The 12,274-nt window shown below is 9.0% G+C and overlaps 1 protein-coding gene across 1 annotated transcript in view; it reads right to left on the bottom strand.

Annotated features, from left to right (window-relative positions):
• Positions 1 to 11,838, bottom strand: part of LOC137615857 (zinc finger BED domain-containing protein 5-like) — a 73,817-nt gene extending 61,979 nt beyond the window's left edge. Inside the window, exon 1 of the mRNA XM_068345546.1 lies at positions 11,583 to 11,838. Coding sequence (XP_068201647.1) covers positions 11,583 to 11,838 — 256 coding nt within the window. The remainder of the gene's footprint in view (positions 1 to 11,582) is intronic.
• Between the last annotated feature and the right edge of the window lie 436 nt (positions 11,839 to 12,274).

The raw sequence follows: 12,274 nt of genomic DNA, 5'->3' as shown, positions 1-12,274 counted from the left end.
TAATTAAATTTAAAATTAAATTCAAAATTAAAATTAAAATTATAAATATAATTAAAATAAAAATTAAAATTAAAATTATAATTATAATAAAAATTAAAATTAAAATTAAGATTAAAATTAAAATTAAAATTATAATTATAATTATAATTAAAATTATAATTAAAATTAAAATTATAATTATATTTATAGTTATAACTATAATTATAATCATAATTATAATCATAATTAATATTAAAATTAAAATTAAAATTAAAATTACAATTGAAATTACCATTAACATTAACATTAAAATTAACATTAAAATTAAATTGAAATTAAAATTATAATTATTATTATAATTATAATTATAATTATTATTATAAATAAAATTTAAATCAAAATTAATATTAAAATTTTAATAATAATTATAATTTTGATTATAACCATAAATATAATAATAATAATAATAATAATAATAATAATAATAATAATAATAATAATAATAATAATAATAATAATAATAATAATTATAATTATAATTAAGATTAAAATTAAAATTAAAATCATAATTAAAATTTTAATTGTAATTATATTCATAATTATAATTATAATTGGAATTATAATTAAAATTAAAATTAAGATTAAAATTAAAATTAAAAATTAAAACTGAAATTGAAATTGAAATTATAATTATAATTATAATTACAATTATAATACAAATTGATATTATTATTAAGATTGAAATTAAAATTAAAATTAAAATTATAAATATGATTATAATTATAATTGTAATCATAATTGTAATTAGAATTAAATTTAAAACTTAAATTAAGATTAAAATTAAAATTAAACTTATAATTATATTTAAAATTAAAATTAAAATTAAAATTAAAATTAAAATTATCATTATAATTAAAATTAAAATTAAAACAAAAATTAATATGAAACTATAATTAAAATTAAAATTATACTTATAATTAAAATTGAAATTAAAATTAAAATTGAAATTAGAATTAGAATTGGAATTAAGATTAAAATAAAAATAAAAATTATAATTATAATTATAATTATAATTATAACTATAATTATGATTAAAATTATAATCAAAATTGAAATCAAAATTAAAATCAAAATTAAAATTTTAATTATAATTATAATTATAATTATAATTAAAATTAGAATTTAAATAAATATCGAAATTATAATTATAATTGTTAATATAATTGAAATTAAAATTATCAAAATTAAAATTGATACTAAAGTTAAAATTATAATTATAATTATAATTATAATTTAAATTGAAGTTAAAATTAAAATTGATAATAAAATAAAAATAAAAATTATAATAATAACTAAAACTAAAATTAAAATTAAAATCAAAATTAGCATTATAATTTTAATTATAATTATTATTATAATTATAATTATAATTATAATTGAAATTAAAATCAAAACTAAAACTAATATTAAAATTATAATTATAATTATAATTATAATTAAAATGAGAATTAATATTAAAATTAAAATTAAAATCAATATAATTAAAATTAAATTAAAATGAAATTGTAATTAAAATTAAAATTAAAATAATAATTATAATAATTAAAATTAAAATCAAAATTAAAATTAAAATTAAAATTAACTTTCAAATTAAAATTAAAATTATAATTATAAGTATAATTATAATTATAATTGTAATTATGATTAAAATTAAAATTAAAATTATAATTGAAATTAAAATTAAAATTAAAATTAATATTAAAATTTAAATTAAAATTATAATTAAAATCGGAATTAAAATTAAAATTAAAAATATAATTACAATTATAATTAAAATTAAAATTAAAATCAAACTTATAATTATAATTATGATTAAAATTTAAATTAAAATAAAAAAATATAATTATAATTATAATAATTATTATAATTATAATTAAAATTAGAACTGAAATTAAGATTAAAATTGATATCAAAATTAAAATTAAAATTGAAATTAAAATCAAAATTAAGAGTAAAATTTAGATTATAATTATAATTGTAATTAAAATTAAAATTAAAATTAGAATTGAAATTAAAATTAAAATTAAAATTATAATTATAATTATAATTAAAATTGAAATTAAAATTATAATTATAATTATAATTATAATTATAATTTTAATTATAAATATAATTATAATTATAATTATAATCGAAATTAAAATAAAAATTAAAATTAAAATCAAAATTATAATTATAATTATAATTATAATTATAATTATAATTATAATTAAAATAAAATTGAAATTATAATTTTAATTATAATTAAAATTGAAATTAAAATTATAATTATAATTATAATTATAATTATAATTATAATTATAATTATAATTAAAATAAAAATAAAAATTGAAATTTAAATTAAAATTAAAATCATAATTATAATTATGATTATAATTAAAATTAAAATTAATATTAAAATTAAAATTAAAATATAAATTACAATTCTAATTATAATTATAATTATAATTATAATTAAAATCAAAATTGGAATTAAAACTTTAATTATAATTATAATTACAATTATAATTTCAATAATAATAATAATAATAATAATAATAATAATAATAATAATAATAATAATAATAAAAATAATAATAATTATTATAATTATAATGAAGATTAAAATTAAGATTAAAATTAAAATCATAATTATAATTTTAATTGTAATTATAATCATAATTATAATTAAAATTGAAATTATAATTAAAATTAAAATCAAGATTAAAATTAAAATTAAAATTAAAACTAAAATTGAAATCAAAATTTTAATTATAATTATAATTAAAATTATAATCAAAATTAAAATTAAAATTTGATTGAGATTAAAATTGAAATTAAAATTGAAATTAAAATTAAAATTAAAATTATAATTACTATTATAATTATAATCATAATCATAATTATGATTAGAATTAAATTTAAAACTTAAATTACGATTAAAATTAAAATAAAACTTATAATTATAATTACAATTAAAATTAAAATTTAAAATTATAATTATAACTAAAATCAAATTAAAATTGAAATTGAAATTAAAATTATAATTAAATTTAAAATTAAAATTAAAACTAAAATTAAAATAAAAATTATAATCAAAATTAGAATTATACTTATGATAAAAATTGAAATTAAAATTAAAATTGAAATTAGAATTAGAATTAGAATTTGAATTGGAATTAAAATTAAAATTAAAGTGAAAATTAGAATTGAAATTAAAATTATAATTATAATTATAATTATAATTATAATTATAATTATAATTATAATTATATTTATAATTAAATTTAAAATTAAAATTAAAATTATAGTTATAATTATAATTATAATTGTAACTATAATTATAATTAAAATTAAAGTCAAAATTAAAATAATAACTAAAATTATAATTATAATTATAATTATAATTATAATTATAATTATAATTATAATTATAATTATAATTTTAATCATAATTAAAATTAGAATCAAAATATATATTAAAATTTGAATTACAATTGTAAATATAATTGAAATTAAAATTATCATAATTTAAATTGATATTAAAATTAAAATTATAATTATAATTATAATTATAATCATAATCAAAATTAAAATTAAAATTGAAATTATAATTATAATTATAACTATAATTATAATTATAATTATAATTTTATTAAAGTTAAAATTAAATTTGATATTAAAATAAAAATAAAAATTATAATAATAACTAAAATTAAAATTAAAATGAGAATTATAATTATAATTATAATTTTAATTATAATTAAAATTAAAATTAATATTGGAATTATATATAATTATAATTATAATTATAACTATAATTATAATTATAATTAAAATTAATATTGAGATTAAAATTAAAATTAATATTATAATTAAAATTAAAGTAAAATTAAAATTGTAATTAAAATTAAAATTGTAATTATAATAATTAAAATTAAAATGAAAATTAAAATTAAAATGAAATTTAAAATTAACATTCAAATTAAAATTAAAATTTAAATTAGAATTAAAATTATAATTATAATTATAATTATAATAATAATTGTAATTATGATTAAAATTAAAATTATAATTATAATTAAAATTAAAATTAAAATTAAAATTAAAATTAAAATCATAATTACAATCGAAATTAAAATTAAAATTAAAATTATAATTATAATTATGATTATAATTATTATTAAAATTAAAATCAAACTTATAATTATAATTATGAAAAAATTAAAATTAAAATTAAAAATATAATTATAATTATAATAATAATAATTATTATAATTGAAATTAAAATCAAAATTAGAACTGATATTAAGATTAAAATTGATATTAAAATTAAAATTATGATTATAATTATAATTGTAATTAAAATTAAAATTAAAATTTATATTGAAATTATAATTATAATTATAATTAAAATTGAAATTAAAATTAAAATTATAATTATATTTATAATTATAATTATATTTAAAATTAAAATTGAAATTATAATTAAAATTAAAATTTAAATTATAAATAAAATTAAAATTTAAATTTAAATCAAACTTATAATTATAAATATAATTATAATTATAATTATAATTATAATTAAAATAAAATTAAAATTATAATTAAAATTAGAATCGAAATTAAAATTAAAATTTAAACTAAAATTATAATTATAATTATGATTATAATTAAAATTAAAAATAATGTTAAAATTAAAATTAAAATCAAAATTACAATTATAATTACAATTATAATTATAATTAATATTAAAATTAAAATTCAAATCAAAATTGAAATTTTAATTTTATTTATAATTGTAATTATAATTATAATTATAATTATAATTTTTATTATAATTAAAATTAAAATTAAAACTAAAATCGATATCGAAATTATAATTATAATTAAAATTAAAATTAAAATTAAAATTAAAATTAAAAATATAATTAGAATTAGAATTAGAATTAGACTTAGAATTAGAATTAGAATTAGAATTAGAATTATGATTATAATTATAATTATAATTATAATTGAAATTAAAATTATAATTATATTCATAATTATAATTATAATTATAATTATAATTATAATTATAGTTATAATTATAATTATAATTATAATTATAATTATAATTATAATTATAATTAATATTACGATAAAATTAAAATTAACAATAACATTAACATTAATATTAACATTAAAATTAACATTAAAATTAAAGTTAAAATCAAAATTAAAATTAAAATTTTAATTATATTTATAATTGTAATTTTAATTTTAATCATGAATATAATAATAATAATAATAATAATAATAATAATAATAATAATAATAATAATAATAATAATAATAATAATGATTATTATAATTATAATTAAAATTAAAATTAGAATTAAAATTATAATTATAATTGTAATTATGATCATAATTATAATTAAAATTAAAATTACATTTAAAATTTAAATTAAGATTAAAATTAAAATTAGAATTAAAACTAAAATTGAAATTGGAATTAGAATTATAAATGTAATTACAATTATAATCAAAATTAAAATTAAAATTAAGATTTAAATCAAAATTAAAATTAAAATTGAAATTAAAATTAAAATTGAAATTAAAATTAAAATTAAAATTATTATTATGAATGAATTATAATTATCATTAGAATTAAAATTAAAACTTAAATTAAGATTAAAATTAAAATTAAATTCATAATTATAATTAAAATTAAAATTAAAATTAAAATTAAAATTAAAATTAAAATTAAAATTAAAATTATGAATAAAATTAAAATTAAAATTATAAATGAAATTATAATTATAACTAAAATAAAATTAAAATTATAATTAAAATTAAAATTAAAATTAAAATTAAAATTATAATTATAATTATATATGAAATTGAAATTAAAATTAAAATTAAAATTAAATTTATAATCAAAATCATAATTAAATTATAATTAAAATTAAAATTGAAACTAAAATTAAAATTATAATCATAATTATAATTATAATTATAATTATAATTATAATTAAAATTGAAATTGAAATTAAAATTAAAATTAAAATTAAAATTAAAATTAGAATTAGAATTAGAATTGAAATTAAAATTGAAGTTAAAATTAAAATTGAAATTGAAATTATATTTATAATTAAAATTATATTTAAATTTAAAATTAAAATTGGAATTATAATTATAATTATAATTATAATTATAATTACAACTATAATTATAATTAAAATGAAAATCAAAATTGAAATTAATTTTAAAATTAAAATTTTGAATATAATTATAATTATAATTATGATTATAATTGAAATTAGAATTAAAATAAATATCAAAATTTTAATTATAATTGTAAATATAATTGGAATTAAAATTATTAAAATTAAAATTGAAAAGAAAATTAAAATTATAATTATAATAATAATTATAATTATAATTAATATTAAAATTGAAATTATAATTATAATTATAATTATAATTATAATTATAATTATAATTATAATTTTAATTAAAATTAAAGTTAAAATTAAAATTGAATTTAAAATTAAAATTAAAATTAAAATTTAAATTTAAAATTTAAATTATAATTATAATTATAATTATAATTATAATTATAATTATAATTGAAATTAAAATTAAAATCAAAATTAAAATTAATATTAAAATTATAATTATAATTATAATTATAATTAAAATTAAAATTATAATTATAATTAAAATTATAATTAAAGTTAAAATTGAAATTAAAATTATAATTAAAATTAAAATTAATATTAAAATTATAATTAAAAATAAAATTGAGATTAAAATTATGATTATAATAATTAAAATTAAAATTAAAATTAAAATTAAAATTGAAATTAAAATTAAAATTAAAATTATAATTGTAATTATGATTAAAATTAAAATTATAATTATAATTGAAATTAAAATTAAAATTAAGATTAAAATTAAAATTATAATTAAAATCGATAATAAAATTAATATTATAATTAAAATTATAAATATAATTATAATTATAATTATAATTATAATTAAAATTAAAATCAAGCTTATAATTATAATTATGATTAAAATTAGAATTAAAATTAAAAATATAATTATAATTATAATAATAATTATGATTATAATTAAAATTAAAATTGAAATTAGAACTGAAATTAAGATTAATATTAAAATAAAAATTAAAATTAAAATTGAAATTAAAATTAAAATTGAAATTAAAATTATGATTATAATTATAATTTTAAATAAAATTAAAATTAAAATTAAAATTATAATTATAATCATAATTATAACTAAAATTAAAATTAAAATTAAAATTATAATTATAATTATATTTATTATCATAATTAAAATTAAAATTAAAATTGAGATTAAAATAAGAATTATAATTATATTTATAATTATAATTATAATTAAAATTAAAATTGAAATTATAATTAAAATTAAAATTAAAATTAGAATAAATATTAAAATTAAAATCAAAATTATAATTACAATTATAATTATAATTATAATTGTAATAAAATTAAAATTATAATTAAAATAAGAATCAAAATTAAAATTAATATCAAAATTAAAATTATAATTATAATTATAATTATAATTATGATTATAATTAAAATTAAAATTAATATTAAAATTGAAATTAAAATTAAAATTAAAATTAAAATTAAAATTAAAATTAAAATTATAATTATAATTATAATTATAATTACGATTATAATTATAATCATAATTATAATTACAATTAAAATTAAATTTGAAATTAAAATTATAATTATAATTATAATCATAATTATAATTATAATCATAATTAAAATAATAAATAAAATTAAAATTGAAATTAAAATTAGAATTAGAAATAAAATTATAATTATAATTATAATTATAATTATAATTATAATTATAATTATAATTATAATTTTAATCTTAATTTTAATTTTCATTTTAATTTCAATTTCAATTTTAATTTTAATTATAATTATAATTATGATTATAATTATAATCATAACTACAATTATAATTATAATTATAATTTTAATTTTGATTTTAATTTTAACTATAATTATAATTATAATTATGATTATAATTATAATTATTATTATAATTATAATTATTATTATAATTTCAATCCTAATTCTAATTTTAATTTTAATTTCAATTTTAATTTTGATTTTTATTATAATTATATTTTTTATAATTATTGTTATAATTATAATTAAAATTATAATTATAATTATAATTATAATTTTAATTTTAATTTTATTTTTATTTCTAATTTTAATAATAATTACAATTATGAATATAATTATAACTATAATTATAATTATAATCATAATTATGATTATAATTATTATTATTATTATTATTATTATTATTATTATTATTATTATTATTATTATTATTATTATTATAATTTTAATTTTAATTTTAAATTTAATTTTAATTATAATTATAATTATAATTATGATTTCAATTTTAATTTTAATTTTAATATTGATATTAATTTTTTATTTTCAATTATAATATTAATGTTAACGTTAATTTTAATTTTAATTTCAATTTTAATTTTAATTATAACTATAATTTTAATTTTGATTTTAATTTTAATTTCAATTTTAATTTCAATTTTAATTAATTAAAATTGAAATTGAAATTAAAATTAAAATAAATTATAATTAAAATTGAAATTAAAATTAAAATTATAATCATAATTAAAATTAAAATTAAGATTGAAATTATGATTATAATTTTAGTTATAATTAAAAATAAGAATAAAATTAAAATTAAAATTATAATTATAATCATAATTAAAATGGAAATTGAAATTAAAATATAATTAAAATTATAATTATAATTGATATTAAAATCAAAATTAAAACTAAAATTGATATCAAAACTATAATTATAATTAAAATTAAAATTAAAATTGAAATCAAAATTATAATTATAATTAAAATTGAATTAAAATTAACATTTTAATTATAATTAAAATTATAATTAAAATTAAAATTAAATTAAAATTAAAATCAAAATTACAATTATGATTATAATTTTAATTAAAATTAAAATTAAAATTATAATTATAATTACAGTTATAATTAAATTTAAAATTAAAATTTATTTTAAAATTAAAATTAAAATTATAATAATAAATGAAATTAGAATTAAAATTAAAATTAAAATTAAAATTAAAATTAGAATTATAATCATTATTATAATTATAATTAAAGTTCATATCATAATTAAAATTAATATCAAAATTATAATTATAACTATAATTATAATTATAATTATAATTAAAATTATAATTGAAATTGAAATTGAAATTAAAATTGAAATTAAAATTAAAATTAAAATTATAATTATAATTAAAATTAAAAATAAAAATGAAATTATAATTAAAATTAAATTTAAAATTATAATAATTAAAATTGAAATTATAATTAAAATTATAATTATAATTATAATTATAATTGTAATTATAATTAAAATTAAAATTATTTTTATAATTATAATTATAATTAAAATTAAAATTAAAATTATGATTATAATTAAAATCGAAATCAAAATTGAAATTGATATTAAAATTAAAATTGAAATTATAAATATAATTATAATTATAGTTATAATTAAAATTATAATTGAAATCAAAATTATAATTATAATTATAATTATAATTATAATTATAATTAAAATTAAAATTAAAAATATAAATATAATTATAATTATAATTATAATCATAATTAAAATTAAAATTAAAATTAAAATTTAAAATTAAAATTGAAATAAAAATAAAATAAAAATTATGATTATAATTATTATTTTAATTGAAATTAAAATTAAAATTATAATTAAAATTAAAATTAAAATTAAAATTAAAATTATAATTATAATTTTAATTATAATTAAAATTGAAATTAAAATTGAAATTATAATTATATATATAATTATAATTATAATTAAAATTATAATTAAAATTATAATTAAAACTAAAATTAAAATTAAATTAAAAATCAAAATTAATATCAAAATTATAATTATAATTATAATTATAATTATAATTATAATTATAATTATAATTATAATTAAAATGAAAATAAAATTAAAATTAAAATTAAAATTATAATTATAATTAAAATTAAAATTAAAATTGAAATTAAAATTAAAATTAAAATTAAAATTAAAATCATAATTATAATTAGAATTAAAGTTAAAATTAAAATTAAAATTAAAATTATAATTTTAATTATAATTACAATTATAATTATAATTATAATTATAATTAAAACTAAAATTACAATTAAAATTTAAATTAAAATTAAAATTATAATTAAATTTAAAATTAAAATTATAATTAAAATTAAAATTAAAATTAAAATTAAAATTATAATAAGAATTAAAATTAAAATTAGGATTAAAATTGAAATTAAAATTATAATTATAATCATAAATATAATTAAAATTAAAATTAGAATTAAAATTAAAATTATAATTATAATTATAATTATAATTATAATTATAATTATAATTGAAATCAACAATATAATTATATTTATAATTATAATTATGATTATAATTATAATTATAATTATAATTAATATTAGAATTAAAATTAAAATTAAAATTCAAATTAACATTAACATTAACATTAACATTAAAATTAACATTAAAATTAGATTACAATTAAAATTATAATTATAATTATAATTATAAGTATAATTATAATTAAAATCAAAATTAAAATTAAAATTTTAATTATAATTTTAATTATAGTTTTAAATATAATAATAATAATAATAAAAATAATAATAATAATTATAATTATAATTATAATTTGTATATTTCAGGAGTAGACCCTCTTTTAAGCAGGTTTTATAGAAAGTGATTGCTGCCTTATTGGCGTTAATTTTGTAATTAACTTTTTCTATTTTTCTTATTATCTTTTTCACTTCATTTGAACAATCCGCGACTAACTTGGAAAGGGACATATCAATAGGAAGGTGATGAAGACCATATAATTCACAATCTGTCTTTAGTATATCACAACACATTGTAAAAGTAGAGATAATATGTACAAAGTATAAAACACTATCAAAATGTTAGTGCACACAAAGTAATGGTCACTTTTGTACACAAAATTATAAACTACGTGAAGTTAAATTTAACACATCCTTCAACTCAACCGGTTTCGAGCAGTGCGAAGGTTTTCTGCTCATTGTCAAGAGTGAACTGAAATGCAGGTGTTGTTTTGATGGCTTATATACGGAGTCCTGCTTCGACATTCCATCTTCAGTGGTTAAGAACCGTCCTAGGGTGGAGACCATTAATCCTGGTGGGTGGTGGCCTCTGCCTGGCCGGGATGTTTGGTGGGATTATTGACTCTGGTTCTGTTAGGAGATAATCCCTGTTTTGACCTTCGGCTATATCAGTCCTGTCATAGTTGTTATTGCCTGGACTATTGTTGGTGGTGGACCTTATACATGTTGGAAATAAGGTCCCTTCTTGCGTGGTGTTGAGGTTAGGTCTTTGTTGTTGAATATAAAGAGCTTCCATTATCCGGAGACGTCTGCTGTCAGGGGCACGGACGATGATGGTTACATTTTTCACTATATGCTCCCTTGTTGTCTTGAAATTATGGTTTTGGAGACAATGCATTTTTATTGTACCCTCTTGCACGTGGCAAGATGATCTCTTAGAAAGACGCATCGTCGTCATCCCGATGTAGGTGCCAGGACATTCCTGGACGGGGCATTTATATTGGTACACTCCGTTCGTCTTTTTCAAGTCATCTTGCATGGCAGGGGCAGGGTTGTTTTTCATTATCAAGTCTCGTGTTTTTGCTGATTGGTAATAAATTATGAGGTTGATTTCAGTATCCTCTGCCGTGGCAAAAACGTTGTTTTTTATTATATTTTTCATAATCTTTTCTTCTTCTTTGTAGTTCACGCTCATAATGCCTTTATAGTATAGATTTATTTTTGCCGGCGTGTTGGTATCATCAGGGCCTTCATTCTGATACCATTTCTCGATTTTTTTTTAATTAGCCGATTAATGTCCTTATTCGTGAAGCCATTATTCACCAGAATTTTAGTAACTCTGTCAAGTTCCTCCTGGGTGCCTCTCCACGAAGAACAGTGAGAAATGGCTCTCCGAATAAAAGCCTTAATGGTGGCAGTTTTATACCGACTAGGGCACTCGCTGTCACCATTCAGACATAGGCCGATATTCGTTGGTTTTACGTACACCGATGTATTAA

This window comes from Palaemon carinicauda, chromosome 22, assembly GCF_036898095.1.
Source record: "Palaemon carinicauda isolate YSFRI2023 chromosome 22, ASM3689809v2, whole genome shotgun sequence".
NCBI lineage: Eukaryota > Metazoa > Arthropoda > Malacostraca > Decapoda > Palaemonidae > Palaemon > Palaemon carinicauda.
Note: the sequence above shows the minus strand (reverse complement) of the source record. Positions and strands in the feature narration are given on the sequence as shown.